The following is a 14,851-nucleotide window of genomic DNA, read 5'->3' as shown; positions in this document are numbered from 1 at the left end:
GGATTTTCCTTCGTTTCTTTTTTCATGACGATCATAAAAATGAAGACATGGAACACTGCTATTTCACTTAGGGGTAGCAAATTTGTGAGTACCAATCAATTTTTAAATTATTTTCTCCTCCGGGATTCATCCTGTAATTTTTTAATTCTTACTCAGCAAATTCCATGATTACCAATCCATTTTTAAATTATTTTCTCCCCCAGGATTCATCCTGTAATTTTTTTAATTCTTAACTCAGCAAATTTCACGAGTACCAATCCATTTTTAAATTATTTTCTCCCTCAGGATTCATCCTGTAATTTTTTTTAAACTCTGTATAGAAATAAAAAAGGATTGCTACTATTAAGTTTTTGAATGGAAGTCAGCAATCAAGGTTTTGGAAATTGTATCTGACTTGCTAGGATGAATTTTACCTGTGCCCACTTTGGGTCACAACTTGTTTTAACAGCAGAAACATAGAAACATAAAATCATAGGGCTGGAAGGGACCTTGGAGGTCTTCTAGTCCAACCCCCTGCTCAAGCAGGAGATCCTATACCATTGTTTGCCAGCAACAATCCTGCTTAAAGCAGATCTGTAAATTACTTTTTCTTGGGGATTTTATACTATTCATTACAGCAGACTTCCATAGCCTGATGCCCCTCAGATGTATTGAATTTCAGTTCTCCAAATTCCTGTCTAGCCTTGCTGGCTAAAGATTGAAATCCGCATCTGGAGGGCACCAAACTGGAATAGCTGATGTAGAAGAAAAAAAAAACTATATTTCCTGCGCTTTTATAAGCCAAAATAAATCCCTGTTTTGTGACTCTTACACAGGGCTTAAAGTTTTCAAAGCAATTGCACTTATTTTAACGTTTTATGAAGTAAGATTTTGCGCTTCCTTTTTCAGGCGACTACCTGGGGTAATAGATGTGATTGGACAGACCATTACAATCAGCCGGGTAGAGGGAAGACGACGGGCCAATGAGAATAGCAATATTCAGGTTTGTTTTTTAATACATGTAAAACAAAATAACCTCCGCCCCCAATTCCCAAAATATGCTTCCATCTTACATCAGTAGAGAAGGTGAAATGACGCTATGTGTTAACAGTTTGATACGTAAAATTAAAAAAAAAATAAACTCTAAATATGACTCACGATCAAGCCACGGCTGTATTCATTCGATACCTGGAATAGAAGAAGTTGGAGAGAATTTCAGATTGAAAGATTTTGAATCTGCTTCTAGTGAAGGAATCATCCATGAAAGCGTGTCGTGTGTTCATTGCCATCCCCAAAGATGTAGGGCAGGGGTCTTCAAACTTGGCAACTTTTAAGACTTGTGGACTTCAACTCCCAGAATTCCTCAGCCAGCTAGAGCTGGCTGAGGAATTCTGGGAGTTGAAGTCCACAAGTCTTAAAGTTGCCAAGTTTGAAGACCCCTGATGTAGGGGCTTCTTTATGCAATATAGAACACTGATTGGTGGCACATGCCATAGAATAGAAATGGACAAATGCAAATGCTAGTTAGATGTAGAAGGCCCCTAAGAGGAGGAAAGTATATTTTCTGCTCCTTTTTTGTCCAAAGGCAAGTATAACATTGGTTTTATTTATAGGTTCTGTCTGAACGCTCCAGCAGTGATGTAGACAACAATTTTTCCAAGCCGCCTCCGTTTTTCCCTCCAGGAGCTCCACCCACCCATCTTCCTCCACCTCCATTCCTTCCACCGCCTCCATCCGTTAGTACTGCTCCTCCTCTAATTCCTCCTCCAGGTAAAAAGAAAAGGGGGGGGGAAAGGACAGTGTTTTCAGTCACAGTATGTGCTCCTCATCTGTACCTGAAACCACAGTGTTGTATATGTTTAGAATTAGACACGTTCTAGCAAAATTCAGTTTATTTGGAACTGTTAAGATTCTGCGTGGCTTCTAAGAATTGTTTCTCTTGAAGAGGGTGTTCCCGTGTCCAAAGTACTTTTCACATTTCTCCTCTTTTCCTGAAAGATTATAATTATTTCTGTGCTGTCCCTTCTAAGTAAATGGTTCCTGCTCTTTGGAGGATTTCATTCAGCGGTAATTTGCTTCACGGGGAATTGGAACTAACATAAAGTACAAATGATGTTATTGGACTAGCTGTCTTCTGATCACCACCTTAACATTTAAAATGGGACAGCATAAATTGTTGGCTAATTTAAATCACCTTAGCCCTCGTTAGGTATCATGCTGAAGGTGTTTGCAGAGCGCATTTTATTAGTAATTTGCTTCAGTTTTAGACAATCCAACAATTGTTATTTTCTCACTATCCAAATTATATGGAATGTAAAACAGAAACAGCAGCATAATAGATCATAATCAATAGAAACAACAGCCATAAAACAGAGCATTTGAATTTGCAGTAAGCAACTGACAAATTAGTAATAAAAAATTGGGTGGAATGTGCCCAGAAAATTAAGATGCTCACTTGGATCCAGAAGGATCATAATGTAGGTGTCAGGAGATAAGCCCTCTAGGGAGAATGTTCTTTAAATAAGGAAGCACTACTCAGCCACTTTCCTTTGATCATCCGGCCTGTTTGATTTGGCAAGAGCAATGAAAGCATAGCTCTCCAGATCAATATTGGTGATTTAGTTAACAGAGACGGCATATTGAAAGGTACACTTAATGAAATATAGTATACTTTCCTTATAGTTCACACCACAGCTGCAACAGTAACGTATCATAGTTGAGTGTAGTTTACTGAGAGCTGACGGATAAAGAAAAAAATAAAATTCATAATTATTTCATTTAAAATAAAATAACGTGACAAACAATTATATAAACTGCTGCATGTTAGGTTTTGGAAGTAAATAACTTTTAGAATTCATAAAACGAACATTTACATGGAACGTTTTCACCTGTAGTTAGGGTCAAACTAAGGTTGGATTACAAAATTAATTACAAGGAAATCTGCTTAATTGAACGTAAGATTACACTAATGCATCTAAGAATAGCTTTGAGATGGTTCAATATTTCTTCTCTTGCCTGTGTACTCTTCCTTCCCTCTCATGGTTGCATGCTTCTTTCCCCAAAATGCGGATTAAAATATTACCTATATCTATTTTTGTCAAAACAGTAGGAAACTTTCTCTTTTCCTGACACATTCATAGCCTTTGTCACTCTGTGCTTAAATATATTTAGGCTGTACAAAAAAATGGGAAGGAGCAAAACTACTATATTGTTCTGAAGTAGAATCCTGAGCATCTGCGCTTGGAAATGAATTTCACTAAATTAATTTCACATATTGTGTAGCTTTTCTATTTTAGATCATAGCAATTGTTTTCTAGCAATATAATTGACCAGATAACAAGCCTGTCACATAATTAGACTGGAATCTTTTGAATTTGAACAACAACCATGATTTGATGGGGTGGCGTGGATTTCAGCATAACTACAACTAGTCCTCAACTTAACAACAGTTCATTTAGTGACCATTCAAAGTTTCAGTGCCACTGACGACCGTTTTTCATACGTATAACCATTGCAGCATCCCCGTGGTCACATGATCAAAATTCAGATGCTGGGCAACTGACTCATATTTACCACGGTTGCCGTACCCCAGAGTCATGTGATCCCTTTTTGTAAACTTCTGACAAGCAAAGTCAGTGGGGAAGCCAGATTCACTTAATAACCAGGTTCTAACTTAATAACTACAGTGATACACTTAAAACAGTGGTGGCGAACCTTATAGAGACTGAATGCCGAAAACCCGGGCCTGCCCGCGCCCCGCCCCCCACCCTCCCCCCTCTCCATCCCTGCACCCCGCCTGTCCACAGGGCCACCCACTGCCCCCACGGCCTGCCGCAGATCACCCAGGCGGCCCAGCAGCGCCATGGCAGCCCCCAGTCCGCCCACGCCTCGCAGCATCAACTGCGTGCAATGGGGCGTGATGGCGGAGTCTTGTCCCCGCTGCCCAGCTGCCATGTCCTTGGCTGTGCTGCTCTGCACAGGCCGCACTCGGGGGTGACTCTCCTCTGGGGGGGGGATGCTGGTGAGGAGAGGGCTGCGGGGGGAGGCGGGGCTGGGGCAAAGGCATGGGTGCCCACAGAGAGGGCTCTCAGTGCCGCCTCTGGCACGTGTGCCATAGGTTCGCCACCACTGACTTAAAACAACTTTGGCAAGAAAAAAATCATAAAATGGGGCAAAATTCACTTGACAAATGTTTTACTTAGCCACGGAAATTTTGGGCTCCACTGTGGTCGTAAGTTGAGGACTACCTGTATATCTGTACTTGTAACGGGTCGATGAAACCTGAGACAAAAGTGAGGAATGAGAAAAAACAAAACACTATTCTAAAGTTTTTGGGGAGGCACGAAGTCAGATTTTTATTGACGTTCGCTCGGTCACATCTGCACGTGCAGTCAGTTCATCAGTCCAGCACATCGTGGAAGCAGGAGGTGCAGGTTTATCACATGAGCCTGCCTTGAGAGTTTCCTTTTTTTTAAAATCACTTGTAGTTTCATACATTTGGAAACAATTGGGGGGAGTATTGTAGCATTGGCTCTTTCAGGTTTGCAGCATTTCATCTTCAAAGAGCAAACCAAAATTAAAATCTGCCCATTCCTCCTCTAGTGGGATAGAGAAGTTTCTTCTCAGCCATTATTAACTGGAACCTCTGCCTGGAAAGTTTTCATACATTCCAATATAAAACATCCTTATGATGATCCTTTGAAAAGGGATTTTTTTTTTCTTTGAAGCTCTGATTCTGTGTTCAGTTACCGTATTTTCCGGCATATAAGACGACTCATTGTATAAGACGACCCCCGACTTCGGAGAAGATTTGCATGGTTAAAAAGTCATCTTATACGACGGAAAATACGGTATTTTCCGGCGTATAAGACGACTCGGCGTATAAGACGACCCCCAACTTCGGAGAAGATTTGCATGGTTTAGAAAGTCGTCTTATACGCTGGAAAATACGGTAGCTATTTGTGATGCAAATATCTTTGGAGACCGAAAGAATTTCTATTGTTTAAAAATATATAAACCTAAAAAGCTGACTAACTATTACTGAGAATAGTACTGAATGGTATAAAGAAACAACTGAGTTTTTTTAGGATTTATGAACAAAGTGGACAAAACCATTGAATCAACAGAATTAACTATGTTATGTACTTGTTCCTACGACATTTTATAATATGAATGTGTTCTACTGGTCTTAATTCCCGTTCTCTCCAAATAAATAGTCAGGGATCAGGCATTTCATCATTGCTAGAGTTAGTTTTATCAAACAGCCCTGATTGGTATGATGTGTCACTAGGAGGATTATTCTCTTTTTTTTTTAAGCTCTTTTAATGAGAACCGTATGGCCCAGCTAACATTAACCTGTCATTTTACATTTTGAACTTGCTGTCTTGTCTATTAACATTGAGGATATAAAGGCACAGGTGGGTTTTTTTTTTTCCATTGAAACGTGCTTGTGTATTCTTACAAAGAAAAGAACGATTAAGATGTTATTTTTAAATTAATATTTTTAGAGTTGCCTTTTTATAACATGTTTATTATGAGTAACATAATTTCCTGTCCAGATGGTATGGTCCCTGGAGTTTAACGCTACATATATATTGAAAGGTTTTTGAAATGTAATCAGAACACTCTAATTGTATTGTGTCTTCGTTATTTAAATATTGTCATCATCTACTCTTGCTCAACAGATTTAAAGTCATTAATGTGGAAACAGTGCCAGCACATTTGTTGGGCAGATATTTTATCGTGGGTGCATGTGGTAGAATTTTTTTTTTTTTAATTTGTTCATTTATTTGCATGGACATGGCCACAAATGACTGGGTTCGGCTGTTTGTGTTAGATTCACACAGAGAACGTTTCTGGAATGAAATCAATACGGATTGGTGATAGGAATTAAGTCACCGCCAATTCCTATTGGTTCTTTAATAATATGTTGTTGGCACGGATGCCATAGTGCCAATATGGGAACCGCAATATGGGAATGAGACAATATAAACTCATTGCTGAAATGATTGGGTGCATCTTTTTTGTTTTAGGTATACCAATAACTGTGCCACCGCCAGGTATATTTATTTATTTTAAAAATAGCATGAAACTTAACTGTGAATTCCTTTTGGGTATAGGGACCATCTGAGTATATCCCACTTTTTAAAAAAATGCACTCAGCTTTCTTTGGAGGATCTCATTAATACTGATTTGAGTTACCAGCTTGCTCAAAAGTAGTTGAAGAATTAGAAGAAGAACCTTAGAATATATTTAAGTGTACAGAATTACAATAAAATAATAATAAACTAAGCAGACTGTTTTATTTTGGCATTATTCTATCATTTTGTTTGCTACAAAGTTTTACTAAAAGTTGCTGCGTTGGTTTATTGCTGGGACACGACTAATTGCACTAAGCTAATTTTGAATTCGTTTTCAATGTAAACCAACCTTTTAATTAAATATTTCAGGCTTTCCTCCCCCACCTGGAGGACCACCACCTTCCCTTATACCAACTATAGAAAGGTAAATTTTAGTTTGTAATCTGACGTCAAAAGGACTTTGTTTATTTTAATAATTGCTATGATGTGAATTTGAATAAAAATACCGTTTAATATATATTTTTTTTTTACCGTTTGGATTCCCTGGAACTGAATGGAAGCCTGCTTTATAAGTTTGTGGTTTTCCGCAGCCACTTTAGGGTAGGTCAGTGGTTCTCAACCTTTCTAATGCCGCGACCCCATAATACAGTTCCCCATGTTGTGGTGACCCCCAACCACTTATACATCACCAGGTGCCAGGGGCGTGGCCAAAGAAAAGGGGGGAAAAAATGGCAGACAGCCTTGTTTGGCGACCCCCACGAAATGGTCGTTCGACCCCAAATGGGGTCCCGACCCCCAGGTTGAGAACCACTGGCGTAGGTAGAACGAAGATCAGGGTTACTTGGAAAAGTTGTAGAGATACGGGGATATGGACAGTACAGATAAAACTATTGGGGACAGCAAATAAGATTTGAAGTCTGAAATTAGATATTAGTTGAGCAACTCTTATGCATTTGGTTTCCTTCTTATTAGTTAAAAAAGCTCGGACCCAGAATGACTAGATAGAAAAGGAATATTATGCAATTATTACTTGTAGAAACGTTAGAAAACTTTTATACTTAATTATCACTCATTAAAACAACAAGAATTGTATTAACTTAAGGTTGGTAAAAGAGAACATTATGGGGAAAAGAGGAAATCAAATATAGTTAACATGTGGATTACAGATTATAGAAATTAACTGTTAATGAATGTTTTTTAAACGTAAACCCAGACAATGCACTGTTTACCGAATATTAAGGTGATTATGTTAAAAAATTAATAAAGCATATTTAAAAAAAATTAAAAAGCCTGGGACAGGACTAGACAAAATAGCAATAATCTGCCTATATATATATATATATTCTGAGGTTTTCGCGGGTGTTTGTATGTAGGTCTTTGGTTGTTCGGGTTTTCTCCCGCGTAAAATTGGAAGTGTCTTGGCGACGTTTCGACGAAGTCCCATTCGTCATCTTCAGGCTGGTGTTTTCAGCTTCGTGCTTCGAGCATATAATATGTTTTTTAATCGTTGTAAATTTCTGATTCAGGGAAATGTAACCTGGGCACTAGATGTTTTGCTTTTTTAGTGTTGTTCTTCTGGAAGGTCTCTGGATTCTATCTGGTAGAAACCTTGACACCCCCCCCCCCTAAGTACAGCTAGTCCTTGACCTACAACTGTAATTGAGTCCACAATTTCAGTCGTAAGACATGGCAGTCATAAATCAAGTTACCATGTGACCCCATCGGTTTTATGAACTTTCTTGTGGTAGTCATTAAGCAGACGTAGTGGTCATAAAGTGAACCCATAGCTAGAAACACCGTGGAGAGCTTTTTGCTGGAAACCAGGCATAAATGCCAGATTTACAGCTGTTTGGGGTCCCAGGACTCCAAACAGCTGTAAAATGTCGTAAATTGTAGTCCTAGGACCCCAAACAGCTGTAAATGTGGGCCAGCTGCCAAGCACCCAAGATTAATGACTAATTTTCTGGTTTAATATAATTTATGATTTAATACAATTTAATGGTAAATACCTCCTAGAATAAATGAATAAATAAAAACAACCAGTGAGGGTAAAGGTTTAACCCAGAGGTAGGCAACCTTAGCTCTTTTATGAGATGTGGACTTCAACTCCCAGATTTCCTGAGCCAGCCAAGCTGGCTCAGGAATTCTGGGAGTTGAAGTCCACTAGTCATAAAAGAGCCAAAATTGCCTACCCCTGGTTTAACCCAAACTACATGTATTAATTGTGATCAAAGCTTTTCTCTGTTTTAGCAGCGGGAGGATTGGATTTGGCCATAGAGCCAGATCTGTTTCACCTCACCAACTGGCTGAACGATATCAGGGGCAAGATTCAATGTCTTTTCTAATGGAAGAACTGTTTTTCCCATGTTCTCTTCCGTGGAGATAGCCATTTTGTTCGGTGATGCCTTCCTAATATAGTTGGCTGCCTCAGTGTGACCTGTAAGATGGAAAGACAGGATATGAACGAAGCAGGACAGCACTATTTGTAGGCATATTGGGCTGATAGGTCAAAGATGAATACATCCATGTTATAGTAGGAACAGAAAGCAGAGAATTGGGTCTGTTGCTTGCCTTAACATGTAGTTTCGTAAGGCTTTCTGTTGCAGAGTGTGTAGAGAGGTGCAAAAATAACAACAAGGCTGGGCACGAAGGACCCAAACAGACTTGCTTCCGACCCTCACCCCTTTTATGAAGATAAAATCACAGGGAGCATAGAAGATATTGATAAACTTCTTTATACATGCAAAGATGGATCAGGTAGCTAGTTGCCTTAATTTATTCCTCAGAGCTGAAGGCATAGTATGTTCAGAGCACTGTCACCCAATTGACAGTGGCAACCCATACTGATTTAATACAGCATGTGGAAGATTAATCATTTTTTAGGCTTGCAAACAAATGAATAGTTAGCAACTGGACCTTTAATGCAATAGAAATTGGTTAATTTGAACAGAAACTTAAATATGAAAGAGGGGTTGATTTATATTTATTTCCCAACAGTGGACATTCCTCTGGTTATGATAGCCGCTCTGCTCGTGCATTTCCATATGGTGGTGGTAAGTGACTTTAGTTCACTGCTTGAAAATGTCACTTGGCTTGTTGTATTTTCATATTTAAAATTTCTTATTGTCTACAGGAACACTAACAATCTAATATATTATTGGGTTTCCTAAGTTTGTCTTATTACGTGTGGCATCTTTCATTTGTCAAGCATCCATTAGCAGGCACCAGTCTCCGGCCATATTGTGAAGGGGGTCGTGGGGAGAGTCAGTTATCTGAAAATACAGGTAGTCCTTGACTTACATCCATCCTTAGTACTGAATCTCAGTTGTTGAGCAAAGTGGTAGTTAAGTAAGATGCCACGTGACTGCTTTTCTCAACAACCGTAATCCTGGCGCTTCCTAGTTGTGGTCATTACGCATTTAGGTCGTTCAATCTTGACTTTCTGATTAAGCTGGCCAAGAAGGTAGCAAATGGTGATAATAAGTTTGTGGAGTGCTTGACAGCTGGTCATAGATGGAAACAGGTTGCCAAGCACCCAGATCACAATCACATAACTGCTGGGGTGAGGATGCAACGTTTTGAGACAAGCCGAAGTGTTGTGCAGCAGGTTGCAAAGTACCCTTCCTGAGGCTGTCATAATTCTGGATCATTGTTAACACCAATGGTTATAAGTTGAGGACTACCTGTATATTTGTAGCATGCTATATATAACAGTTAATTGCAAATATCTTTTTCTGAAATTATTATTTATCAAATTTAAAAGCTGCCCATCTCCTTCACAGAAGGACTGCGGGCGATGTACAGATAACATGTTAAAAGCAAAAAGTGAATGTAAAAAAATTAAAACGGAAGCAATGATACTACATTTCAATATTAAAAGGTAATTAAAAGGCAGGGGAGAGAATTCAGGTCACTAAATCAGTCCCAGGGATGCCTGTTCCTCTGTGAACTTCAAGTCAGATGGCAGAGCCCGGTCTTTAAATATTCAGATATTTCCAAAAGGCCAGGAGATTGGGGGCACATCTTGCCTCTGGGCTTTGGGTTTTCTATTTTTCAATAAACGATGGCCGTTAACATGGAAAAGCAAAACAAAATAGAACCAGTATCCTCACAGCGCAAGAAGACATGCAGGATTTGCATATCTGAAGACTCATGAGCATATCCACATTGTAAAAATTTTATTTTGCTATTCCATTTTGCTTTTGGATTGTTGTCGGAAGAATTCAGAAATGTTACCTTGAGCAGTCTGACTCAGCGCCATTTAGTACAAAGATCTGTACTCATATTTTACAGATAGATGCTTAGAGTTCTAAGCATGTCTAGGCTAGAGAAGAGAAGGATTGGGGCAGGTATAATAATTGTCTTCCAGTACTTGAGAAGAGAGGTCAACCTGTTCTCCAAAGCACCTGAGGGCAGGACAAGAAGCAATGGATGGAAGTTTGTTAAAGGGAGATCCAACTTAGGTGTAAGGAGAAATTTTCTGACAGTGAGGACAGTAAATCACTGGAACAGCTTGCCTTCCAGAATTATGGGTGCTCCATTGCTGAAGATTAACAAACAACCATTTTTCTGGGATGGGTTAAGGCAGTGTTTCTCAACCTTGACAATTTTAAGGCATGTGGACTTCAACTCCCAGAATTCCACAGCCAGCATTGCTGGCTGTGGAATTCTGGGAGTTGAAGTCCACATGCCTTAAAATTGTCAAGGTTGAGAAACACTGGGTTAAGGCTTCCTACCTTGAGCACGGGGCTGGACTACGGGACCTCCAAGGTCCCTCCCAGCCCCATGTTCTGTAATGCCTTTTGAATAATAGAAGAAGCTGAGAATATTCTTGAGTAACACAAAGTTATCTCTCCTTGAACGCCTCTTGAAAAACACTTTTATTCTCCTGTTTAAACCCAATATTTTTCCCTCTTGTGGTTAATAGTGGTAAGGCTGAGGTAAAAAAAAAAAAAGAAGAGTGTTCTTGGCATTCTTCTTTTTATACATCCTGTGTATTTTTTTTTTTTTAAGTTTTGTTGTTACAGGGAAATCGCTTGATGCCTTTTCGTAACAGGTTTCAAGTTGACTGTTATTCCCATTCAAAGCTCTAATATAGATTCCCCCCTTTTTAATTAATTAATTATTAATTATTTAATTATTTTTTTTAATTGAACACAGTTCTTCTAGGGCTGGGGTAGGCCACCTTGGCTCTTTGATGACTCGTGGACTTCAATTCCCAGAATTCCTGAGCCAGCCATGCTGAGGGGACAGGGAGAGGTTTCCAAGCTGAGCCATGCTGGCTCAGGAATTCTGGGAGTTGAAGTCTACGAGTCATAAAGCGGCCTAGGCCAGAGGTAGGCAACCTTGGCTCTTTTATGACTCGAGGACTTCAACTCCCAGAATTCCTTAGCCAGCATGGCTCAGGTTGGAAACCTCTCCTTTTCCCCTCAGCATGGCTGGCTCAGGAATTCTGGGAATTGAAGTCCACGAGTCATCAAAGAGCCAAGGTTGCCTACCCCTATTCTAGGACATTGCAATTTTATTCTAAGTATAGTGTTTGTGAATCTCCCCACATTCCTGGTATAGAAACTGTATTGGTGCCACCATGTTTGGTAATAATGGAAATTTATGCTTCTAATCAAAGAAGGATTAACAATTCCTGTTGTTGAAATCCCCCTCCTTCAAAAAGGAGAAATAAGTGGCTGTTCTTGTCCTACCCATCCTACTCACTTTCTACTGCTAGGGAGGTATCTTGTGAGAAAATTCAGTCCCTTTTAATTAATGGTTTTGTCCTAAACACATTGTTCAAGGTGATTATCGTGTGCCTTTTTACGAGCGTGACTGCTAAAATGAAATAGTAAAAAAAAAAAAAAAAACAAATGCCTTTATTATATACAAATTCTGGATACCTCAGAATCAGGCCTTTTGGAAGTAAGGTTTATTGATTTCCATTTTAGATGGTAAAACTGGGATTTGCTTCCGAATAAATACGATGCTGTAAACAATGGTTTAGTATTTGGTATAATTTCAGTCGATTATTTGAGAATAATTTGAAGTCCACATGCCTTAAAATTGTCAAGGTTGAGAAACACTGGTTTAGAGCATCAGGCAGCATCCAGAAATCCCCCTGAGCACATAGAAAGAATGTCTGTATCCTTCTTTAGATACATTTTGTCATTTTCAGGAATGGATGTTTTCACCACAAACTCCCGATAATAGGAATTATTTTGTCTTCAATTTATAACCAACAATTGGGACAAGAATTTCTGTCATAAATCAGTGTGGTCGTAAAACGACACATCATATGACCAGACCAATTTTATAACCATTTTAGGATAGTCATTGTATGAATCATGTGGTCATTAAGTGAATCTGGATTCCTGAATTTTGGCTTGTTTGAAAGCCAGCTGGGAATGTCACAAACTGTGATCACATGACAGCAAGACATTGCAGCCATCATACATGCAAACCACGTGGCAAGCACCAGGATAACGTGACCATGGGGGGACGGGTTGTAAGTCACTTTTTCCATCATCACTTCGAACTATCGCTAAATGAACAGTTGTAAATCGAGGACTATCTCTATAAGGCCAAAATGAACAAATGTGATGTTTGAAGTAACTTTTTTCCACATATTTATGCATTTTCAGGACCTAGAGACTAGGAACTTCTCTTTATTAGTGTGTTGGTTTGGTTTTAAGTGCTCAGTGCCTAGTAAATTGGTTTGGGTGAGTACTGAATGAAAAACTGTTTTATCCCAAGCTGAGAGCAAAAGAACTTTGAAAATTTTGAACAAAGTCTATTCTGGCAGGAGAAACCAAAAAACAAACAAATCAAGTTTCTTCTCTAGGGCAAAGGGAAAAATCAGAATAAGTATCCGTTTTGTTTTGTTTTTGTCCTAAAACAACACAAAAAAGGCGATATGATCATTTGTGTTGAGTGCCGCTGTTACTTCATTAAAAATTGTCAAGGAATATTTTCATTTAAAAAAAAATGAAGGTTTTTCAATAATGGAAGAAACAGATGAACATCCTTTTTGATGCCTCTGTACTGTCTGCCTCAAAGCTGTGTTCAGTCACGAAAGAGCAGCAATAGCTTCCCGTCAAAACAGGCCGCAAGCAACTATAAAACTAACACCCTTTGAATTCTTGGCTTCAGATTTGCTTGAAATGCACTCTTGCTATTATATTTAGTGGTTGGAGTAGGCTGCGCTCCTCACTTAAGAGAACCCAGTGACAGGGCTATTACATTGCAACCTGCAAATTACAACTACTCGATGCCATCTTTAAAAAAAAAAAAATAGTAAATTTGCTTTCCAGGCAGGCAACAATTGCCTTATTTTCAAAATGGCTGTCTCTTTAAATGTGTTCCTAATTTGAATCTTCCTCCTCCTTGCCACCGTCTCCCCTCAGTCAGTCCCAGTAATGCTGGTGATTTACGAGCTATGGTATTCTCTGGATCTTCCTGCCTAACCAACAAATGCTAATTTACAGATGTCAGAATACTCAAAACAAGATGAAATAAGCCCCCTCCCCTCCCATTTTATCCCGGGCTTAAGTCGAAACTCCAGAATAGAAAGTGTTCAGAACATTTTAAACACACCTGCCAAACTTGGAACATTTTGCAGCTATCTGGGCTTTTATCCTTTCAAAGTGCAGAAAAACAATTGAAAAGAAAGTAAACAAGCACAGCTTACAATTACAAAAGAACACAAACATGACTTTTAAATATAATGCCATAGAATAAGGAAAGAAATATTCAAATTGGCAATCCTTTTGAAATAGCTGCTGGATGTAGAATTCACAACTGGGCAATTAATTTATAAGCTTTATTCAATCCACCACTCAAGGCGGGTTTTACAGTTAACTTTACGTCCCAGGCTTCCCTTTTATAAATAGGGAATAATCCCAGTGCGATTCATTTTACGCTTTTCAAATGTTCCAGACTTTTTTGTTTTCTAATACTGGAATTTTTTTCTTTAGTCACCTTTCCGCACCTTACAGGTTCTACCCCATCCTGGACTAGTCTCATGGACACAAGCAAACAGTGGGATTATTATTCCAGAAGAGATAAAGACAGAGAGCGTGAAAGAGATCGAGACCGAGAACGGGATCGAGATCGTGAACGGGAGCGTGAACGGCCCCGAGATAGGGAGCGTGAGCGGGATCACAGTCCAACTGCAAGCGTGTTCAATAGGTGGGTATCGGGACTAAATCCAAGGTTTTTGCGGTAAGAGTTCAGGGCCTGCTTTAAAAAATGTATTTCAAAATATCACATGCAGCTGTATATTCTTAGGGGACACGGATTGGCTTTTGTTTTTCTTTAGCCAGCTCCTTCAAATTCAAACCAGAAGTGCAAAAACAAATACTACATACAAAAGACTCACAACGAAGATGGTGAATTTTATTAAGTCAGAGAAAGGGGTGGAATCACCTCTTCCAAATACTCCTACTGAGACCTATTTTTTTTTACCCATTTGTAAAGAGATTTGTGCTATTTTTAAATAATTCTTTCTTTTCAGCTTCAAAAAGTGCTACATGCAGTAAGCGTTGGGTTTAAAATATATTACCATAATGTTTGTTTTTACCGAGGCTTAGTGCTAATGTTCTCCACTTGTTATGTTTTGTGTTACAAATTACAGGGTCAGTGTCTTAGGCATTAAGATCAATTTAACATCTGTTTCTTGGGCACCTTGATTGAGAGCACAAAACGAGCTGGTCATTCAAGGGTGCCGAAATGATTCTTAATGACTTCCAGGCCTGGGGAACGTTCTGTGTTGCTTGCAGACTTCACCAAAAAGGAAGGAGAAG

At 39.1% G+C, this 14,851-nt stretch overlaps 1 protein-coding gene across 8 annotated transcripts in view; it reads left to right on the top strand.

The window, feature by feature from the left end:
• Nucleotides 1–14,851, top strand: part of FIP1L1 (factor interacting with PAPOLA and CPSF1) — a 36,988-nt gene that overhangs the window by 18,615 nt on the left and 3,522 nt on the right. For 2 of the 8 annotated variants that reach the window (XM_039362916.1, XM_039362910.1), the window contains 7 exons: nt 889–982; nt 1,593–1,749; nt 5,391–5,396; nt 6,012–6,038; nt 6,429–6,483; nt 9,057–9,112; nt 14,024–14,237. In XM_039362916.1, coding sequence (XP_039218850.1) covers nt 889–982; nt 1,593–1,749; nt 5,391–5,396; nt 6,012–6,038; nt 6,429–6,483; nt 9,057–9,112; nt 14,024–14,237 — 609 coding nt within the window. The remainder of the gene's footprint in view (nt 1–888; nt 983–1,592; nt 1,750–5,390; nt 5,397–6,011; nt 6,039–6,428; nt 6,484–9,056; nt 9,113–14,023; nt 14,238–14,851) is intronic. The other 6 variants (XM_039362917.1, XM_039362912.1, XM_039362918.1 and 3 more) reach the window with 4 other exon arrangements.

This window comes from Crotalus tigris, unplaced genomic scaffold (assembly GCF_016545835.1).
Source record: "Crotalus tigris isolate CLP2741 ecotype Arizona unplaced genomic scaffold, ASM1654583v1 scf7180000019483.1746242, whole genome shotgun sequence".
Lineage (NCBI taxonomy): Eukaryota > Metazoa > Chordata > Lepidosauria > Squamata > Viperidae > Crotalus > Crotalus tigris.
This window is presented reverse-complemented; position numbering and strand designations above follow the sequence as displayed.